The sequence below is a fragment of the Vigna radiata genome, unplaced genomic scaffold (assembly GCF_000741045.1).
Source record: "Vigna radiata var. radiata cultivar VC1973A unplaced genomic scaffold, Vradiata_ver6 scaffold_160, whole genome shotgun sequence".
Lineage (NCBI taxonomy): Eukaryota > Viridiplantae > Streptophyta > Magnoliopsida > Fabales > Fabaceae > Vigna > Vigna radiata.
Window position 1 is genome coordinate 311,496 of NW_014542361.1, and position 23,664 is coordinate 335,159.

General features: G+C 30.0%; 1 protein-coding gene across 6 annotated transcripts; it reads right to left on the reverse strand.

Annotated features, from left to right (window-relative positions):
- Window positions 1–11: 11 nt before the first annotated feature.
- LOC106779725 (threonine--tRNA ligase, mitochondrial 1) lies at window positions 12–7,960 on the reverse strand. 6 transcript variants are annotated; one of them, XM_022776686.1, is made up of 10 exons: window positions 7,772–7,960; window positions 4,258–4,652; window positions 4,014–4,088; window positions 3,708–3,796; window positions 3,528–3,624; window positions 2,618–2,704; window positions 2,187–2,271; window positions 1,731–1,767; window positions 267–351; window positions 12–53 (listed from the first exon to the last, which is right to left on the reverse strand). In XM_022776686.1, the coding sequence occupies exons 2-10, from the start codon at window positions 4,348–4,350 to the stop codon at window positions 24–26; spliced, it is 678 nt and encodes a 225-aa protein (XP_022632407.1). In that variant the 5' UTR covers window positions 4,351–4,652; window positions 7,772–7,960; the 3' UTR covers window positions 12–23. The 6 variants fall into 6 exon arrangements, with proteins under 6 accessions (XP_022632407.1, XP_022632406.1, XP_022632405.1 ...); XM_022776685.1 differs by having other exon boundaries at window positions 4,258–4,833; XM_022776684.1 differs by having other exon boundaries at window positions 4,258–4,861.
- Window positions 7,961–23,664: the final 15,704 nt, after the last annotated feature.

A 23,664-nucleotide genomic window follows, 5' to 3' on the forward strand; every position in this document is an offset into this window, starting at 1 on the left:
AAATAAAAGTAAGAAACTTTATCTTACCTTTGGGATTCCGGAAGCCATTCCAACTGAACACAAAATCAAAACACCAAAGAGGCCAAATATCAATACTTGGTTAGGGTTTACAAAAATAAAATTAACTCCTAAACAACAACATTATAATGAGAAGCGAAATGATACACAAAAACTCAAAACACCAAAACGTGAGAATGCCAGCAAATGACGAAACAAAGACGAAGCCCAACCAAACCAAAAACGACATACCGACACTACGGGCTTACCTTCTCAATGATCGCCTTCCCCTGCTTGAGATAAAACGAAAGGAACGCAGCAATGGAGATGGTGGCAAACGAAAGACGAAGGGACCTGTTGGAGAGAAAACGAAACTGTTCACAGCAAAAGTGAAAGACGAAAACGAAACCGCCAAATCCAAAATCATATTCAATATTTCATTATACCACTTCTACCCCCGTCAGTTTATTACAAAAGCTTTTTTAATTTAAAATAAATAACCCAATAGAAATTTGACACCTAGACGGTGTCAAATTTGTGTCAAATGTGAGTGTTAAACAAACATTTTCCTAATAAGTTATAAAACTGATACCAAGTCATTTGGGAGACGGCATTTAAATGAATTACAATACTCTACTTAAGGTTGAAATATAAAATTCATTACGAATAAAAGATTTTAAAATATTACAATAGAATAATACATACACTTTGGTAACGTACAAGGTACAAAATCTAGTAACATAGACACATCAGTAGCTGATTAGTGGGAACAGCTTGGGGCAGAAAAGATACATCCAGTAATATAAAATCCTCTTTGCCAACAAATTAATGTCCTGTCTAAACGCTTGTATAAAAAATATGAACCATATAAATAGCGAGTCATTCCATATTTCAAATGTAATACCATCATATAACCAATATTTCATTGGCAGTATAGAAAACATTTTGGGCATTATTAACCTCTGAATGAATCTTTCTATCAGTTGTATACGCATCAACGTGAAATCCTGCTTGGTGGATCTGATCTTTTACCCAAAAAATTACAGTCGAAGAAAGTTACATGACCAACAAACCCTTTCATTTCACTATCAATATATATAGCAGTACAAGTATCCTAACAAATTACAAACAGACAATAAAAAGTCAATAGCCTATTTGATTGAAGAAATGTTTCCTGTCTTTGCTAATGATTACAAATATGATATATTTCCCTGTTTTCTATTTCCAAAATATTGTACAAGGTGGAATTTTAATGATCATTTTGTAAAAATAGAAAGAATTCTGAAAAACCGAACACACTCTAAGATATTNAACTATTCAAGGAGATTGCTCGAACTTTGTGATCAGATTACAACTGGAAGTTTATTTAAAAATGTATGTGATGGACTGAACACAATTTAGTAACACAAAATCAAACTGCTTCAACGGTTTCGACATGATACAGAAAAGCTCAGGAATAAACAAGGAAAAGCCAATGTTGCAAAAACTCCTATGAGAGTACTAGACAGTTAATTTCCAGACATGAAAAACATACAGGTGCTGCCACAAGATATGTCAGTACAATATTTGTATCATTTAATAGGTATAAGCAAATATATAAAAGAATAAAGCATAAAATAATGAATTTCCCAGTTCAATTTACCAGCAAATTAATTTTACTGGATTAACCCAATAAAAAGTGGACCCCCTTACATAAAAACTAATGTCAATCCTGATACAGAAGAAAGATTCACCTGAAATCTCCAAAGTCAGCAAAACGGAGAGGAAGTTCTGAACAACCATTGAAAAGTTGAGATAATATTTCATTTAAAAAAAATTAGCTCAATCAAATTCAATTCTTCAAGATATACTATATAAACTCAAACTCATGAAGCATATCAACCTTACAAGAAACTACAGATGATTGTCTGTTTGAATATTGTTATTAAAACCGATTCTTTAATTTAAAAAAAATAAATAAAACTTGCTTGATGACATTACTTCTCATTTGAAGTTTGGGAAAAATGTTTACAACATTAGTTTTTAAAACCAAAAAATCAGAACAAGTTGCAGAAGTTTTCTTAATCTAGGAGCTCATGTGCATTTTTCTAAATTCAAACTGAAATCTGGACTAGCTCAACCAGTGAGCATACAAACATAAAAGATCGATACCATCTGAAAAGATAAATCTCCATCTAAATGAAAATTACCTCTGTATGATCGAACCCTGTGTTTAAACATCAGACAGTATCCTGGGCAATTCATCGGTTTCAACCCAAACTCTTGTTTGTCAATCTAGTTCACATAAAAAAAAAAAAAATACTTTGGTCAATAACCCGATTGCCTGTAAATAAAATGCCTTCTTGGAAGGGTTTTATACTGTTCAGGTTGTGCAACTTAAAATACGTAGGAGAGATATCCTATAGAAATCCCAAAAACACTATTAGTTTCTTTTCCTACATCCCCTAATACATGGTCCCCGGCCACATAGATTTTTCATAAAGGTAATAATTACATGAGCACATACATCAACACAAATCTCAATCGTCTAGATTCCCCCATGATAAAGAGATATGTCCTTCAACTCTCTAACCCACATTCTTACAGAAGCTAGCATTTATAGATATTGGGAAAAACATACCTCTAAAATAAACATATCCTCTCTATAATTTGCAGCATGACCAGATTGCACCCACAGATCCATGTTAAATACATTTGGAGATTTGACCTGTTGATTCCATTTGCAAATAAATAAGTACTAAGTGCATGGAAAAATATTGTTTTTGGTCACTTCAAGAAACTCCTACAGTACAATAGTGTTGGGCCTATCTTTTTTGGTTTTTCTTCGTAATAAAAGGAGAAGCTACGTCAAACATATTTGAGTAAAAAAAAGTCTTTTAATATAAAAGAAAAGGAAAAGCAGCTTTTAATACAGGGTTAAATATGTTTTTAGTCCTTATATTTTGGGGCAATTTTGGTTTTAGTCCCTCTTTCAAACTAAGGTACAATTTAGTCCTTCAACTTTAAAAAACTCTGGTTTTAGTCCTTTTTACCAAAATTTTTTAACTTTATTTGTTATTTCAAACCCGTTTCTCAGTTAATATTGAAACAAAAATGTGTCAAACAGTATAAACAATCCAAATGCTATAATGAAACGTGCTTGAAATAACAAATAAAGTTAAAAAAATTTGGTAAAAAGGACTAAAACCAGAGTTTTATAAAGTTAAAAGACTAAATTGTACCTTAGTTTGAAAGAGAGACTAAAACCAAAATCGCCCCAAAGTATAGGGACTAAAAATATATTTAACCCTTTAATATATTTAACTGAAGCACCTTTTCTTAAAAAAGAATAGATTACACCGTAGGCTCCCTTTCCCTATCATCCTAAACAGATCAATGTGGAACAACGAAACAGAGCTTATAGTTTAAAAGAAGTTTTTAAGCTAAAACTGACAAACTTCCACACTGTTTTTAAAGTTCGTTTGCTAGATTTAACTTCAAAGTGACTTCTAAAATCAACACAATGGGTCAGATGTAGCCTAAAACTCAACCTCTTGATAACCCCTGTCTCTATACTGATTTCTAATGAAGTCCATGAGTTTGTTGTAGACACGAGCACCATGTGGAAGAAAAAACCAGCTTCCTGGGCTGACAAAAACAAAGACAGATGAATTCATATCAGTCAGATTAGCTTACTAAATGTTGCAATCAGACTAATGGCCCCAACATACCTCCATTCATGATGAAGAATAAGCTCTTGCTTCACACCCAAAATCCGGTGATTATACTTTTTAGCCTCCTCCAGCCGATGCAAGTATTCCTAAAAAATTCAAAAACAAAAAGTGGGGAGAAGAATCAAATGATAATAACACAGTAAGCCTTAATTCAAAAACACCACAGTGTGCATGTAGCAAAGCACAGAGGAACTAGAGCGTCGCTGATAATGCTACACGACACTATTAATGACTACTAGCTAGTTATTTACTTATTCCACAAGGTACGTTATGCTTGCCTCAAACAAAGTACGTTATGCTTGCCTTAAACTTATTATCAGAAAACATCTCCAGTGCCTGATCGCGTGTAACTTCAATGCGCTCAAAGGGTTGCTTTTCCTGTAAATATAATTTTCAACGTTAACACAAAAGCAATGTTCATCAGAATGATGAGTAACACATACAACAAGAATAACAATAAAGGTATTCCATTAACTGAGGGCAGCTAAATATATCACAAAATCAACCGGGTTTAGTTAAAAACTATATTTTCAGAAATATTATTCACTGTGAAATTTTCCTTTCCATAAGTTTTTCCAATGTTGTTCTTGATCTTCCTCCACCCTTTCATGAGTCTATAAAGATTAGTTACTCTCTTCATCAGTGCCTCCAGTGACTGCTACGGTTCTGGTCCACTTTGCAGGAAAAATTCACGTGCTGAACTTTGTTGCTGCTGACAGTTTCCAGTCCTTTCTAGCTTCTAGAATCAATTCTCTTTGGGATTTCTTGATCAATGTCCTACAATCACAGATGAGCACAACACAGTATGGGTCAGTGTTCCTTATCTAACAAATTGCAAGAGAAAACAAATACAAGATAAAGAATCCTCCCTTTCTCTCGGCTTGGACAATTAATGCAATAAAAGAATCCTATTTGCTCGACATGAATTGCTTCAAACTGATACTGCACAGATACATCAAATAGCAATCAATAGAATATTCAATCAATTATATGCTACGGCCAAACACAAGTGATTATGTCAAACAACTCCCCTATTCTCATGCTATTTCTAGCTGCTGGTTTTACTGGACTGCTGCAAGTTCCTTTTCTTTCCAATAGCTCACTTAATCTAACCAAATCACTTCTGCAAAAACCAGAAATAATATGCCAATCTGCCAAACCAGAAACAAAATGGGAAGAATAATGATGAACCGGTTGGACAGCTTCCAATTCAAATATAGTTTTGATGTGACAAAAAAAAAAATCAGTGCTACAATTGCTGGAGAATTTTAAACACGTAGCACTACTTATGCAGCCACTGATTTTGGAAACATGAAATCAGTTTTTATTTCAAAACCCTTTTACTACCACATTAGTTGCAGTCAAATAAGTGAATGCACAAGATTAGTTTCTCCAAATAGATGGTTAGATATATTATCTTTATTTTATATTTATCTTTTATCTTTATCTTTTATTTTTTAGTTAGTTTATTATTATTTTTTTTTTGTATTTTGGGCTTAGTCCATATTTCTTTTATTATAAATAGAGAACCCTATGTGTATATTTAACACAAGGGAGATTAATCCTAAATATAGTTTTTTACTATATTCAACATGGTATCAGAGCATAAGGTTTTTTTCATTGATCCTGCCCACTACAACCGCCGTCACAGTTAGAAGTTGTCATCGCCGACCACCTTCATTGGGCTCACCATGACCTGGCTGTGTTGATTGGGCCTCTTTCGAGTTCTAGGTTTTGTACTCTCTTGCTTGTTCTTGGCTTCTAATTTGTCCATATATGCTAACTATGTCAATGTACATTTATATATTGATAAGTTAGATGGTACTAATTATGCAACTTGGGCATCAGACGTTAAACTTTGGCTTAAGAGTCAAGGGTATCTTGATCATATTACTCAGAATGTGACAACTATTGATTCTGCTGCAGTTACCCATTGGTTGAAAGTTGATGCTCAGTTATGCATTACTCTCAAGGGTACCCTTCATTCATCTTTAAAACAAATTTTTCGTTCTTACGAAACATGTTTTGAAATCTGGGAACACGCTAAATTATTATACACCAATGATACTCAATATCTTTATGGTGTTTGTCATGATCTTCTCAATGTTCTTGCTCCTCGGCATCAGGACTCTATGACTATTACATGGGTAAAATTCATGCTTTTTTCATGAGTTTAATAAATTATTGCCTCCTGCTTCTACTCCTGCTAAAGAAATAGAGCAACGGTCAAAGTTCTTCATGCTCCTTGCTGATGAGTATTCTCATGTTCGTGATCAGATTTTGGGTTCACCTGTTGTTCCCACTTTGACTTCTACTTGTTCCACTCTTTTGTGTGTACGTAGTAGACCCATTAATGATACATATGTTTCCTCTACGTTGGCATCTCAACGTCATGACCACAATCACTCTCAGAAACCAGGAAAAGGACGACTCAAGTGTAACCATTGTGGCAAGGTAGGCCACACGATTGACAGGTGTTATGCATTACATGTTCGCCCTCCTAGATCTGCTGCATCTGTAGCACACACAGATACATCTTTTATTGGTCTGAGTCCATCTTCTTCTTTTAACTCTTGGGTTCTTGACTCGGGAGCCACATCACATTACTAGTAACAAATCTTTGTTTTCCTCTTTGTCCTCTCCGAATCCTTTATCCTCTGTTACAATGGTTGATGGATCTAGAGTTTTAGCTCATGGTGTTGGAACTGTTAAAATTTTTCCTTTTTTATCCATTGATAATGTTCTGTATGTGTAAGACCCAAAATAAATGCAATAAACTATTTTATTTTCTTCCAAGAGAATTTTTCCCAAATAAAGATGAATCTTATGGAATTTAATATTTCTACGTTTTCTGATATCTACGGTTTATTATTAAAGAAGAGAAAACAAAGTTTATTTCTTATATAATTTTCAAAAGAACCATATAGCCGATAGCAGATGAATCATAAATATGCATTCAAATTGGTTTTATTATTATTTTATTTGAAAGATATATCTTACCTCTAGAAGTCTCCACAAATTTGATAATTCTTTTTATAAACTGCATAAAATGGTATGGTACTCGAAATTTATTTTTGATCATGTCTTGTTATTATTCTCCTTTCAAAATCATTTTCTACCGGTATCATGTATGAGACATTCAGTTCATGCCTTGAGAATATAACTACGTCTACTTTTATATTTAAAGTTTAAATTGAAGTTTATTAAAATATATATATATATATATATATATATATATATATATATTAATAATAAATAAAAATCATGCGTACGAAATTTTGACATTTTTTTAGAAGCTATATCTTTAATTATTGAAGAATGGTAACTTTTGCAAAGACAGTGGACAGTAGGTTTAATAAAAATTTCATTAGAATATTTTAAGAAATTAATTACAATTAATAAAGGTTGCAATTGTCTTGGACATGTTTTCTTTTGAAATATTTAGTCTTTGTACATGTTTGATCATGAAAACTGAAAACCCTCTATTATAATTGTTTTGAATTAATAGCATTGGATACCCTTGTCACATAAATACCAATAATTTAGATTTTGTGGTTGAGAATGAAGTAGTTTTCTCATTCTCATCATCCATGTGTATAATTTTTTCTTTTTCCCAACACATAATCTTCTTCTTATCCTTTCCATCCTAGCATATAATTTAGCTTCATACAACAAAAATTATATCCTTGCAAGGAAATGAAACAAAACATGCACATAATTTAAAAGTGGTTACGGAGACAAAGAATGAAAATTAAAGGAGACTTGATTCCTCTTTGATTAGAATCGTCCAAACCACTAGGATGCTGAAAACAAGTATAAAACGACAGCCTCTAGTCTAACGAAATCAACAAAAATAAAAAAAAATTAGAAGAGAGGAAGTGAGGGTACGTAATCTGAAATCTTTGTGAGCGTCTAGGAGGGACATAGATCCTTCAAGAAGAGTGACAGTGGACCTTAGAGCAACGATAAAAACTTTCTGGACTTGAGGTAGGGGAGTTGATTTATTTCTTTTACTCATGTTGGAATGTAGGGAAATTAATGTGTATAGACTGTGTGCTTACCTTGAGTGGTTTCCGTAAGTTGTGAATGAATGAATGATGCTTGTCTTTCTAAATCTTGATATCCTTTCACTCTGAACTTTGTAAGACCGTCTGTGATTTCATAGTCTATTCTTCCTTCTGAGTAGAGAAAATAAAAGATAGACGCATAACAATAAGTACTGGACCATGGCTTTCATTCTTTGGATTCTTCATATTTTATGAGGTAAATTTTATTGGTTTTTGACTTTACAGCTACGTATAAGTCATTATGTTTTATAGTAGTAAAACATTTATAATAGTTTAATGAGCCTTGAAACCGTTATTGATTTTTTTAATAGAATTAAGACAATTATTTTATCCCAAAGCGACCTTGTTACTTCCTATCTGTTTTCTTTCTTTATATTATTTTTGAAAACATAGATTAAAGCTGATCCTCCTTCATACGGTTTTACTGTTAATTTTGTCTATTTCCTTTTGATTTATTCAATGGTTCTTTAATAATATAAACTGTATTCAAGGCACATACTAGATCTGCGAAATTCTCTGCACTTTCTTTTGGATCCATACTTTTGTATAAGTAGCCATTATACTTGTTTATTGAAATCAATTATTTCCAACGAAGACTACTCAGATCAATATTTTTACATCAACATGTTCTAGTTTTCAAAACCATCTATCATAACCTATCATTGAAATAAATATTGCAACCCTTCGTTAAGCCTTTCATAAGTCTGTTTGGAACAAATTAAATTGTTTTAAAGTGTTCTTAATTATTCCATTCGTAATTGATACAAACTCCTTAGTAAAATGTTGAATTTTAACATTTTACTGCAGCTATTATAGTATTTCAAAAATTACAAATTTATAGTCTTTGAAAAATCTTTGAGTCCACTGTCCAAACCAAAAATAATCATATCAATTGAAATTATGTGGAAAAAGTTATCAGCAAAACAATCAATAAAGATCATTGCTGAAAAGACTGAAAAACGTAATTAAAATGTTTATTTTAAACTTTTTACTGCAGCTGATCCTGTGTTCCAAAAATTACGAGTGTGGTCTTAAAAGAAAGATTTTTGAGTCTAGAATCCAACAAAATAAGAATCAACTCATTCGGAATTTTGTAGAGAAAATTACAAATAAAACATTGAACAAAGGTCAAAGTAGACAACACTTCATCTTGAATATGTTTTCTTTTAAACTTAATCCAAATTGATGTATGTTGTGATTGTTGAGTTTAATAGAATAACCCTTATTGATTCACTAGTCCTGTCGTGTATTTATCTCGGTAACTAAAAAGGATGATTTTCTTTTGCCTATGTAAGGCGATAGGTAGATTCGAGTCCTGTTAATTTTCCTCCTTCAAGAGGGTTCAGATATCTCGTCAAGGGTTCTGACTTGTGCTGAGTATTGTGCTTGGTGAATGGATGTTACTCACCAATGTTTTTACTCGTAAGTCCTTGTGGAACCAGGGAGATATGTCTATAAGCAGTGTGCTTAGGATGACTCTTATCCTCGGTCCATATGAGGGACTGGTTTTGTTATATGTGTGTGTGAACAAGAAGAACCAAGATAAATCCAATTATTACGAGTAAGAGATGAGAGATAATATGATCTTATTAATACACTAATAATATTATTAAATATTCAAAGTCTGTAAGTAAGTTTATCTGTACTTGTGCTTTTCTGTATTCGATTAGCTCACCCTACTTGTGTGTCTACGATGATCGTATAACTCGTGTCGTTATACGGGGGTAGATGATGTTTCAGGTAAAACTAAAGACGTTTAGTGCGAGGATACGTTGGGGAAACACTCTTTGGGATTTTTAAATATGTATTTTAAATTATGAAACGTTGTGGTTTGTAATTTTAATATACTTTTATGATTTGGTTTGTATTCCAATAATTACTCTTGAAAACTTTGACGTTCTCATTGTATAATATTAATAAATGTGTGATTTTAAATGTAAACGTATCTTTTGAAAAAAAAAATTTCCTGTGACACTCCTAGAAGGGGTGTTACAGTATGTCCCTAGGTCTCCTTCTAATATTATCAATATTCCTGTTGTTTGTGATCCTCCAATTGTGCCTAGCTCTCCAGCGGTTTCTCAACAACCACCAAGTGACTCAATTGAAGTGCCAACTACCTTGTCTCCTCTGGCTCCGACAATTGAGTCTACCCTTCTAATTGCCCTTCGAAAAGGTATACGTTTTACCCGTAATCCCTCTCCACATTATCTTGCTTTAAGTTATCATAGACTGTATTCACCTTTTTATACCTGTCTTTCTTCTATTTCTTCTGTGACAATCCCAAAATCTATTAATGATGCCTTAGCCTATCCTGGTTGGCGTCAGGCCATGTTAGATGAACTAAGTGCTCTTCAGCATAGTGGAACTTGGGAGTTTGTCCCATTACCATCTGGGAAATCGGTTGTTGGTTGCAGGTGGGCTTTTGCTATCAAAGTTGGTCTTGATGGAACTATTGATCGCCTCAAAGCTCATCTTGTGGCCAAAGGTTACACTTAAATTTTTGGTTTGGATTATGGTGATACTTTTTCTCCAGTGGCAAAGATGGCATCTATTCGTTTATTTATAGCCATGGCGGCTCTTCAACAATGGTCTCTTTATCAATTGGATGTCAAAAATGCATTCCTTAATGGAGATTTGCAAGAAGAGATTTATATGGAGCAACCTCTAGGATTTGTTGCTTAGGGGGAGTCTTCTGGGTTGGTATGTCGTCTTCGCAAATCTTTATATGGCCTAAAACAATCTCCTAGGGCCTGGTTTGGAAAGTTTAGTGATGTTGTTCAACAATTTGGTATGACTCGGTGTGAGGCAGATCATTCAGTCTTTTACCATCACTCAAGTGTTGAATCTGTATACTTGATAGTATATGTTGATGACATTGTTCTTACAGGTAGTGATAGTCATGGTATCTCTCAGATGAAACAACACCTTTGCAACCATTTTCAGACCAAAGATCTTGGCAAAGTTAGATATTTCTTGGGTATTGAGGTGGCACAATCCAATGATGGTATTGTTATATTTCAAAGGAAATATGCACTAGATATTTTGGAGGAAACTGGGTTGATGAATTCAAAACCTATGGACACACCCATGGATCCTAATACTAAACTTCTTCCAAAACAGGGGGAGCCTATGTCAGATCCCGAGAAATATAGAAGACTAGATGGAAAATTGAATTATTTTACAGTTACTCGTCCTGATATTTCCTTTGCAATTAGTGTGGTAAGCCAATTCCTTAATTCCCCATGTGAAGATCATTGGAATGCAGTTATTTGTATATTAAAGTACATTAAAGGATCGCCTGGAAAAGGGTTGTTATATGGTTCTAGTAACTATACAAGAGTGGTTTTTTATTCTGATACTGATTGGGCAGGATCTCCTTCTGATAGAAAATCTACATCCGGATATTGTGTCTCCATTGGCGGTAACTTGATCTCTTCGAAAAGCAAGAAACAAAGTGTTGTGGCAAGATCTGGTGCAGAAGCAAAATATAGAGCTATGGCTTCAACCACTTCTAAACTTGTTTGGCTTAAGCAATTGCTTAAAGAGTTACAATTTGGAGATGTCACGCAAATGACGCTTATATGTGACAATCAGGCTGCTCTTCATATTAGTTCTAATCCTGTCTTTCATGAGAGGACCAAACACATTGAAATTGATTGTCATTTCATTCGAGAAAAGATTGTATCTGGAGATATCAAGACTGAATTCGTAAATTCAAATGATCAATTAGCAGATATTTTCACTAAGTCTTTACAGGGACCGAGAATTGATTGTATTTGTAACAAGCTTGGTACACACGATTTGTATGCACCAGCTTAAGGGAGAGTGATAGATATATTATCTTTATTTTATATTTATCTTTTATCTTTATCTTTTATCTTTTAGTTAGTTTGTTATTATTTCTTTTTTGTATTTTGGGCTTAGCCTATATTTCTTCTATCATAAATAGAGAACCCTATGTGTGTATTTAATACAAGGGATATTAATCCCAGATATAGTTTTTCACTATATTCAACACAGATGAATTCATGCACAGTTATACCACAAATCAACTAGGTATCATGCAACAGTCAGTCTGAACAAAGCTGCAACACTATTTTCTCAATGCAATTAGAAAGAGGATCTCAACAAAGAGTGATGGTGCTAATCAGGATTCAATACAGATTTCAGCAATTCAATCAGACCATGAAATCAACAATCATATTCAAAACAATTATGATAACAATGATTCAACAAACAATTTAAATTCCAAAATGAATGCAAGAGCAGATTAAGATGGATCCAAATACAATGACTATGATTCAGCAAAAAGTTGATCAAATGAATGCAACAAAATGCAATAATTAAATGTAATTCAATAAACCTCTTTATATCTTTGTCCAATGGATTGCATCTCAGCTTAAACAATTTGCACAATGACCAGTTAGCAAACAGTTAGATTAACAACAAATTCTTTCTCTCAAATGCCAAGGAAATTAGGCTAATGTCAACCTCACAAAACTCACAACACTTAAGGCTTTTCTTTAAAACTTTACACACACAAATGAAAAGGTTTTGAAGGGAGATTCTCCCTTGTCGGTTCAAGGCTGGATAGTCTTTTAGACCACCACCACCTATGATACTACAAAGCACTCAAACCTTTTTTCAAAATTCCAGAATTCCAGAGTGAAACAGTTTCTCAAGTAATAAATGGCAAGGCTAAAGCAATGGGCAGATATAACAGACAGGACAGATCAAAGCTATGAGAATGGACAACACAACATATCAGACAAGTTTAAGACAGACTCTAGATCAGATTATGAAAGCAAGAAAAAGCTTCAATTAAGATAAGTTGAACAGATTTTACATGTAATGAAACAACCAAGAAGATCAATCAAGACAAGCAAGAAAAAGGTAGTTTAGAACAGTTGGCACACAAACAGAATCCTAAGAAGAGTTTTATAGCATATTAATAACGCAAGAAATCAAAGCAAGCTGCCAATGACTCGAAATTTAAGGCAAATATGATTGTTTCAAAACTGTTTGATGAATTGCCTGAAAGAAAATCAATTTAGTGCACCAGGTTTCTCATATTCAACTTGCATTGGCCATTTAGCTTTTTACTTTGCAATGTTTGTTTCTACTATATTGTTTTTTATATTTAACACACTTGGCCAAGCTTTTGCTAGCAAGTTTTGAGCTATTGGAATGCACCAAAACAGATTGCACAATAAACTTGGAAATATGCACTTGCACACAAAAATTATAGACTAAAACTGGTGGTTTAGAGAGTGAAACTGTGTAGGGTTGCTTCAAACCAAAATTTCTTTGCATAACCAATTTTAATTCATGAAAACAAACTTGTTGGCACTGGCTTTTAATGTAGAATCAAAAGTTTTCATAATTTGACTAGTTCAACAATCTTTATGCAGCAAAATGAGCAACTCAACCATCCAGATTTTAATGCAATGAATCAAATGACATTTAGACACTAAATTGTATCCATATACAACATTTAAAACTTTATGAAAGCATTGGAATCAAACTTAGGGATGTTCAGTAATGATCTAAGTACTGACACAGATTAAAAACCACAGTTAAAAAGAAAATGGACTCAAACTAAGAAAATTTCACAATTGCAACCAAGCATTGATATGAAATAATTTATTATTTCAAAAAAAAAACAAAACTATAAAAACCAAATAAGAAGTTCATGTTTAGAGTAGAAATAAACAAAATAAGGTATAAGAACCTCAAAACAACAAAAATGTAATTAACTAAGTATGTATAAATGGAAACTCCATGAGAAACATGAGATGTTATAATGGAATTAATGACTAATGATATGAAAGAAATTGTCTAGTTATAATTGACAATTTTAATAATGAAAGAAAAAACATAGGTTGAAATGACCAACAAGGTGACAAGTAAATGAATAATCTTTCTAAATAGATTGAATTGCATTAGCCATTTATGCAATGAAGGAACAAAGAAATAAAAGAGGAAAAAACACATAAATGGGACAATTTGTCTTCAAAATTACCTAAATAGTATAATTTTGAAGTTAAGCCACCTTGGTATGACTTTGTTACATTGAAGTCGTACCAAACTAATCTAGCATGATTTCAATTAAAATTAAAAATAAAAGTTACAACAAACTGAAGTCATATCAAGCTAACACCACTTCAGTTCATATCACAGTATATTAAAATTGTACAATGCTAGCACAACTTCAATTAATTCTCTTTTTAAAAAAAAGTTATAATGAATTAAAGTTGCCTAGTTGGATTACAACTTCTTCAAAATAAAATCATACCAAATAGGTACAACTTTAAGATTACATAATTTGGATAATTTTGAAGTCAAAAATACACCATTTTATTGTTTTTGTCCTTGCAAAGGAAACAAGGAACTCAATGTGATAAAATAACTAGAATTTGACTTTTCTAAGAAATTTCTTAGCATCCAACTAGACAATGGTCACATTTTTTTAACCAAACATAAGAAAGTGCACTTTGTTTCCAAGTTCTTCCTTTCACTCGAACATTTGATACCAACTACTCATCAATCTTATATTACTTCAATTCTAGGTAGTTTAAATTTGAGAGATGTTAATTTCTTGATACGCCACACTTGAAAAAGTGAGATGAAAATTAAATTTACTTTGTTTAGCACTAAGTTGTCCAAATAAAATAAAAAAGGAAAAAAAAAACCTCCATGATAGATTCTCCAAAAAGAATTAAAAAATACAAATAATATATAATTTGGAAAACTAAAAAATTACTAAATTACACTTTTATACTTATTTATAAAATACAAAGGTGTGAAAATAAAATAAAAATTCAAATGACATATTTTATCAAGCACCAAAACAAGAAAATACCCTTATTTAAACTGTAGTCAAATAAGAATCATATATTTTGATTCTTGAAAAAAAAAAAAAAGTCATTATTTTTTGTTGATGAAATGGAAGGGTCTTTTCTTAAAATTAAAATCTCATAAAGTTCTATTAGGTAATGTTTAAGAGAACATTTATGTATCTTCAAGAAAGTATCCAATTTTCTTGATAATAAGTATTGATTAGATCACTAAGAAGATTGATCCATTATAACTCTATTTAAAGTTGATTGTCTTATATGATATTTAATAAATTTGAATCCAATAATTGATAGATATTATAATATTTTTCATTATTTATTCAAAATTTTCTATACCTATTATTTTTCATTATGCACTCAAAATTTGCAAAACATTTGAACTTGACCATGAACACATAGTAATTAAAACTACTCAAATCACATAACCCAAAGACTTAGGAAGCAAGTAAAAGTAGTATGTGCATGTCCTACTTATTATGATAGACACCATATTATAAGATGCTTATGCCTATAAATATATCAGGTCAGGAAATCCTATAATTACACTCAACTCATTCAAAATGTTTTTGTTAGGCCCTGTTAGTCCATATATTTTAATTAGAACAAAAACATAATATATATATATATATATATATATATATATATATATATATAATTGTAATACTATAGTTCATTCAAACGTTAAAAATCATCCACATTCCTAACAATTAAAAGTTAAGGGAGTTGAGTATCATAATTAATATATTTGACAAGCAATATGCATGTTTGTTACTATAATCATTTTCATATCTATTAATTTCAATTGTTAGAGTACATTCAAATTTAGAGAGTAAAATATAAATATTAACTAAAATTATTCAATATAGTATTTGACAAGTTGTAATAAGAGAAGAACCCAAAATATAAAATGAAAAATCCATTTTAGAGTTATAAAGGATTCAAAAGAAAATTAACAATGCATAACTTAACTTTAAGGTGTGAGCACCTTACTACTTACTCCATATTTGCAAATGAATATAACAAATTGTTTGTATACAAAATCGCAAAATAAATGTATATTACTATTGGTCTCATTCTTGAAGGCACCATAAAATATGGGAAGAAAAACCATATAATGAAATTATATGAATGTTAATGAATGTCCATGAGGCTATCAATTAGTTGTTTGATACTTTAACAATATTTATGGTCTCCAAGAGCCTGGAAAAGAAATCGCCTTAGAAGAAAACACCATGAGACGTCAAAGGAAGACATCTTCCAAAAAAAGTAGGAGTTAAAGAGTATAAGTTATGTAGAAAGCTTGTGATTTGAGTTTGTCATAAAGATGGAAAAATTACTTAGTCTCTCATGTTTTATAAAAATTACATCAATAAGAATACACCCATTTCCAAAGCATTTGCTTCTTATTTTATTAATACGATGTTTTGTTATACTAATAATTCATTTTTCCCTTTGGTATGAAATAATTTTTATTTCAATAAAGAAAACAAAACTATAAGAACCAAATAAGAAGTTAATGTTTATAGTAGAGATGAACAAATGAGGAATAAGAATCTCAAAACAATGAAACTGTAATTAATTAAGTATGTATAAATGGAAACTCCATGAGAAACATTAGATGTTAAGATGGAACTAATGACCAATGATATGAAAGAAATGTCTAGTTATAAATGACGATTTTAATAATGAAAGAAGAAACAAAGGTTGAAATGACCAACAAGGTGACAAGTAAATGAATAATCTTCCTAAATTGATGGAATTATTAGTCATTTATGTCAATGAAGGAACAAAGACATAAAAGGGAAAAAACACCTAAATGGTGAAATTTTGTCTTCAAAATTACCTAAATAGTATAATTTTGAAGTTAAGCTAGCTTGGTATAACTTTGTTACATTGAAGTTGTACCAAACTAGCACGATTTCAATTAAAATTAAAAGTAAAAGTTATAACAAATTGAAGTCATATTGTTAGAAAAGATATGCTTTGTTTCTCATACCAAGAGGGGGGTGAATTGGTGTTATATAAAAATGATCGCTTTTGAAATCTTTTTTTGTAAAACTACAAGTCTTTAAACTTTTCTTGAATCGTAAGTAAAAATGTATGCAATGTAACAGTATGTGTATTTGAATACAAATAGAGTATAATCGATTTAATGCAGAGAAATAGGGCTAAGAAAATTGAAACTCTGAGTTTTATACTGGTTCAGCCAATCTGCCTACATCTAGTGTCCTTCCACTCAAACCAAAATTGGAAGCCAATGCACTATAAAGATTTGAGTTTTTACAACAAGGGTTTTACAGCGACCACAATGTCAAGATGTAAATCACCTCTCTAACTCGATAATCTAATATAGGCAAATACAAACAGACTAGGAGCAAGAACAATCATCCCCTGTAGTCACCCCTTTGAGACCTTTCTCAAAGTCAAGAACCACGTTCTTCTTCCTGTATACACCATAGGGAAATCAACAACACTCAGAGTTTGCAAATGCTCCTGATCAAGCAGTAAGCACCTCTGTTGTGCAGGATGATTAGACTTTACGAATCAATCAATCTTGCTTCTCAAGAAACCTTCAAGACTTGTACACCACGACAGTTGTTGTTTCTTGGAGCGTTTCTCACTTCTGTAAAACTTCAAAGCTCAATATGAAACTAATATGAAAATGTTAATCACAATTGTCTTACAGAATTTCAAATCATGCATCTATATATAGAGTAAGTCAATTCAAACATGTTTTAATAGATTATGCTATTAATCTAATCAATTACATTACACAGTTATAACAGACCAACAATAGTCAAAGTCATTAATTAAATGCTCAATTAATGTAATCGATTTGCAATAAATGCTTAGACAACATGTTTAAAAATATGACCGTTGTGACAGTTATGTCAAGCAATGAAACAATTTTCAAAACTTTAACAAACTTAATTGAATATACGATCCATGTAATCGTTAAGCTTGAACACTTAGCATATTTTTGAAAACTTTTCTTCTCAAAATCCATCACAGCACACTTGAAAAATATTTGTGCAAACACACGAGTTTTAATCGATTTAACCACTAACATAATCGATTTAAAACTTGTTGTTTGCTACAGTTTAAAACTTAAGTTGTCTGATGACGTTAATTGATTAACACATCATTGTAATCGATTAAGTCATACAAATATGCTTGGTGCATGTGGTTTTTCCAATACAAAACACATATTATGCATATACAGATATGATCACATTTCAAACACAGGAGTATGCAATAATTAACACGATATGTTCACAACTATGCTTGTACAAATCTCACAATAAGCATAAGCATATAACACATATAACAAAATGCATACACATGTATTTTTATTAACAATGTGTTGTCATCATAAAAAACTAATATAACAGAGATTGTGGATTCAGCTAATACTGTGCTACCCCATCAACAATCTCAACATATATCAAGCTAACTCGACTTTAGTTCATATCACAATATATTAAAATTGTACAAAAGCTAGCACAACTTCAATTAGTTCTTTTTTTAAACAAATTATAATGAATTAAAGTTGCCAAGTTAGGGTACAACTTTAGAGTAAAATCGTACCAAATTGGTATGACTTTAAAATTACATAATTTTGATAATTTTGAAGTCAAAATTTCACCATTTTCGTGTTTTTGTCCATGTAAAGGTAGCAAGAAACTTAAAATAACTAAAAGTTGACTTTTTTAGGTAATTTATTAGCACCCAATTAGACAATGGTCACATATTTTTTAACCAAACATAATGAAGTGCACTTTGTTTCCATGTTTTTTCGTTCACTTGAATACTTGAATCCAACTAATCATCAATCTGTCATTACTTCAATTCTTGGTAATTTAGGTTTGAGAGATGCTAATTTCTTGATAAGCCACACTTGAAAAAGTGAGATGAGAATTAAACTTACTTTGCTCAGCATAAAGTTGTCCAAATAAAAAAAGGAAAAAAAACTCAATGATAAATTCTCTAAAAAATTCAAAAACTACAAATAATATATAATTTGGAAAACTAAAAGAAACTACTAAATTACATTTTTATTCTTATTTGTAAAATACAAAGGTGTAAAAATAAAATAAAAATTCAAATGACATGTTTTATCGAACACCAAAACAAGAAAATACCCTATTTACATTATGTAGTAAAATAAGAATCATATATTTTGATTCATGAAAAAAATCACATTATTTCTATTTGAAGAGTGAAAAGTAGAATGGAAGAGTCTTTTCTTAAAATTAAAATCTCGTAAAGTTCTCTTATGAAATGTATAAGAGAACATTTATCTATCTTCAAGAAAGTGTCCAAGTAAGTATTGATTAGATCACTAAAGAAGTTTGATTCATTATAACTCTCCATTTAAAGTTGATTATCTTATATAAGATTTAATATATTTGAATTTAATAATTGATAGATATTATAATATTTGTTATTACGTATTCAAAATTTTATATACTTATTATTTGATGTTATGCATTCAAAATTTGCAAAACATTTGAAATTGACCATGGACACATAGTAATTAAAACTACTGAAATCACATAACCCAAAGACTTGGAAAGCAAGTAAAAATAGTATGTGCGTGTCCTGCTTATTATGATAGACACCGTATCATAACACTCTTATGCCTATAAATATATCAAGAAATCTTATAATTACACTCAATTCATGCAAAATGTTTAAGTTAGACCCTACTTTATAGTCCATAAATTTTAATTAGAACAAAAACATAATATATATAGTTCATTCAAATGTTAAAAATGTTAAAAATGTTAAAAGTTATAATTGTAATACTATAGTTCAATCAAATGTTAAAAATCATTCACATTCCTAACAATTAAAAGTTAAGGGAATTGAGTGGATATGCTAATAAATTTTTTTTGAGAAGCAATATGCATGTTTGCCACTATAATCGTTTTCACCTAATTACCTCAATTGTTAGAGTATATTCATTTATCCTTAAAAAGTGTTAAAAGATTTAACTATAATAATTATGACATATTATTTTATCATTTATAGTTTACAGGAATATATGATATCTCTTTTTGACAAACCCTTTTGATATATCCTAAGATTAAGAAAATATAATACTTTGTATACTAAATTACTTTTGTCTCTCAAATATTCTTTACAAACAAAAAAAAATAAAGTTTGAAATAATACTACTAGAACAATTATTGTATATTTATATCTATCTACAAATGAAATTCTTTTTTCATGTATACATTTTCTTTCAAATTTTATTCTTTTTAAGTAATCATTATTTTAAACTAAAATAATTACATTTCTATTTTTATCCTTTAGACGATCCTTAATTTAAATTTATTTATTTTTTAAATTAAAATAATTATTTTACCATTTCATTCTTTTAAATCACCATTTATTTAAGTTGTCATTTATAAATTAAAGTAATTATCTAAAAAAAGACACGTGTGTAATTCCACTAGAAAAAAAAATGCATATTAAATTACTCTTATTGATAGTTAAATTTAACTTTACATATTGAAAGAAATATACAATTTTATAAATTCTACAGACTAAAATAATATTTTAATAATTAAAATTAAATCATTATTTTTATTCTTGAAGATAAATGTAATTTAAATATATATTTAATTAGTATAAATTATGTTAACATGATTTTAATTTGAATTATTTAATAGATACTTTATATATTATTATTATTATTATTATTATTATTATNATTATTATTATTATTATTATTATTATTATTATCTATTATCAATTATTATTATTATTATTATTATTATTATTATTATTATAAAATCATGTGATTTTATATTAAATTAAAAAAATTGTGAAATTATATTCAATTAAAATAATATTGGTTTATATTAAGTTATGCATAAAATAATTTTAAACAAAAATAACTAGTAATGTTAATTTATGAAATTATTTTAAATTTAAATGATTTAGTTTGAAGTTAATGAAATGTATGAATGTAAATTTATGATAAGTGGTAATTATTATTATTACTATTATTATTATCTGGGTTTTTCTTATTCATCACATCAATTACACATAATCAACCATCAAAACATGATTATTAGAGCATCTCCATCACTTAATTACTCTTAACTTAATATTGTCATTATCTATGAGAGATGTGCAACCTTATGTAGGGTAAAAATGATATAAAATGAATATGAGAATAATATGAAAATTTAATGATACCATAACTTCGTATGGTTTTGTAGAGAACATTGTTGATCGGTGTATATACATAAATGTCAGTGGGAGTAAGTTTGTTATTTTGGTTCTATATGTTGACGACATTCTTCTTGTTGCTAATGATATTGGTATGTTACATGATGTAAAGAAGTTTCTCTCTGGCAACTTTGAAATGAAAGATATGAATGAGGCATCTTATGTGACAGGAATAGAAATATTTTGTGATAGATCACAAGGATTGTTAAGTTTGTCTCAAAAAGATTATATTAACAAAGTGTTAGAGAGATTCATAATGGAAAAATGTTCTCCTGGAATAGTTTCAATTCAAAAAGGGGACAAGTTTAGTTAAATGCAATGTCCCAAGAATAATTTGGAATGAAAGGCCATGGAGTCAATTCCTTATGCGTCAGTGGTTGGGAGTTTGATGTATGCTCAAACTTGTACTCGGTCAGATATCAATTTTGCTGTTGAAATGTTAAGTCCATATCAAAGTAATCCCGAAATTGATCACTGGAAAGCTGCAAAGAAAGTTCTTAGGTACTTACAAGGTACCAAAGAATACATGCTCACTTACAAAAAGTCAGATCATCTCGAAGTGATTGGCTACTCGGATTCAGACTATGCTGGATGTGTGGATTCAAGAAAATCCACATTTGGGTATGTTTATCTATTAGCTGGAGGAGCAATTTCTTGGAAAAGTGCAAAACAATCAGCCATTGCTACTTCCACTATGGAGGCTGAATTCGTGGCATGCTTTGAGGCCACGATTCATGCTTTGTGGTTGCGGAATTTTGTATCGAGACTTGGCATTATTGACAGTATTGCTAGGCCGCTAAGGATTTATTGTAATAATTCCGCAGTCGTCTTCTTCTCTAAAAATGACAAGTACTCAAAGGGTGCTAAGCACATGGATTTGAAATACTTGTCGGTCAAAGAAGAAGTGCAGAAACATAGAGTGTTGATTGAGCATATTGGTACTGATTTGATGATAGCAGATCCGTTAACTAAAGGACTACCATCCAAAACTTTTATTGACTATGTTGAAAGTATGGGCATTATGGATAAGTCAATATTAACATGATGGTGTTATTTATCTATATGGATATGTATAGTTATATGCTTGTACTGTCATGACACTTGTGAATTCAATTAAAATTATGTTTCTCTTTATTCTATTGTTATCCACATTAAGTTATATACATGTATTATTGATCGTGGTAACATGATAGGTCTCTTTTAGAGACATGAAAGTTATAAGATTGATTAAAGTTATGTTGAGTTGGTTTGATTATGTGATACATGGAAGGAATCTTGTCGATCATGACTTTTGCCCGCCATGATGTGATCATTTCAATTAATATAAGGATGATGACTTAATAATTCTAATGAATGGTGCGCACTTAAAGTTTACTTTAGATCTTTAAGTCATCACATGAACCAAGTGGAAAAATGTTAAATTATATTAGTAATTAACATTGATTCATATAATTTAAAGTATAACTTTGATGTAAAGATTCATGTGATGATGGGATTATTTTAGAGTTATTAAAATTAATCTCTCTCTTCTCATTTCAAAAGGGCATTTTGGTATTTTATTAAAGTTAATTAAATATCATAAAATAGGAAAAGTTTTTACTTCTATTGACAAGATAAGTTTCTTAAAAGTGAAGAGAAAAAACATCGTTCTCAAGAAAGACATAGAAACTGTTTTGATAGAAAAAAGCATCCTGCAACTTCTATATCATCAAGAAAGCATTAAAGAGGAGTGAGAGAAGAGAGAACTTTTGACAGGAAGAAACTATACAATGGATCCAGATAAGTTCTCTTCTACTATGTATGTGAGTATCATGAAAATTCGAGATCTTGTGTGTTGTTTTCATTTAATTGAAAAATTAAAAATTTTCTTACAAGTCAATTTTGTTTAACAAACACACATAAGATGATAGATTTTCTTTAAAAAAAATAAAGATGAAAATTGATTTTTTTGAAATGCAAATTCTAATGTGTTTGATTATGAATTTTGTTACAAAGAAAATTGAGAAAAAATTGAGAAAAAATAAATAATTTTCTATGTTATGACTTTTACTTCTCTTCTCATCGTTATAACAAGTGACCTCTTTAAACATTTTGCAAATCTAAACTCGTTTTTCTCTTCAAATTATGCAAAACAAACAAAATTTAAATTCAATTCTCTAGACAATAAATTATGTAAAACAAAAGTTAAGAAATATTGAATATTGTTATAATATTATTTAAATTATGGAAAATAGTATTGTTAGATTTATTTTTAGATGATTTTTGTGGAGACTTTTATTACTTTGTAAAAAAAAAGTGTTATTATTATTTTTTTTATTGAAGTAAATCTTATTGTAATATTTGTGTTCTTATAAAATTACTCAATAATTTTATCTCTTTATCCTTTTTTATTTATATATCTTCGATTTATTAAAAAACATAGGAAAACAAAAAGAAATTTTAAAAGGCTTATATATTTTTTAAGTGTGAAGTATGATCATATTTGTACACCATATTTTTTATTTTTCATTTTAACATTATGTTATATGAAGTTAAAAAAATTTATACAAGGATGTATTACATACTATGAAGACTCATATATATATATATATATATATATATATATATATATATATATATATATATATATATATGGGTTTGTTAACACGCCCTGTTTTTCAGTTGGTACATTTTAACAATGTGTACCGGATTATAGTAGACAAAAATACTCTCATTTATCATGGATTGTAAGTTTTAAGATGAAGGATATTTAAATAATTTTCATTCCTAAAACTAAAAAAAAAAAAA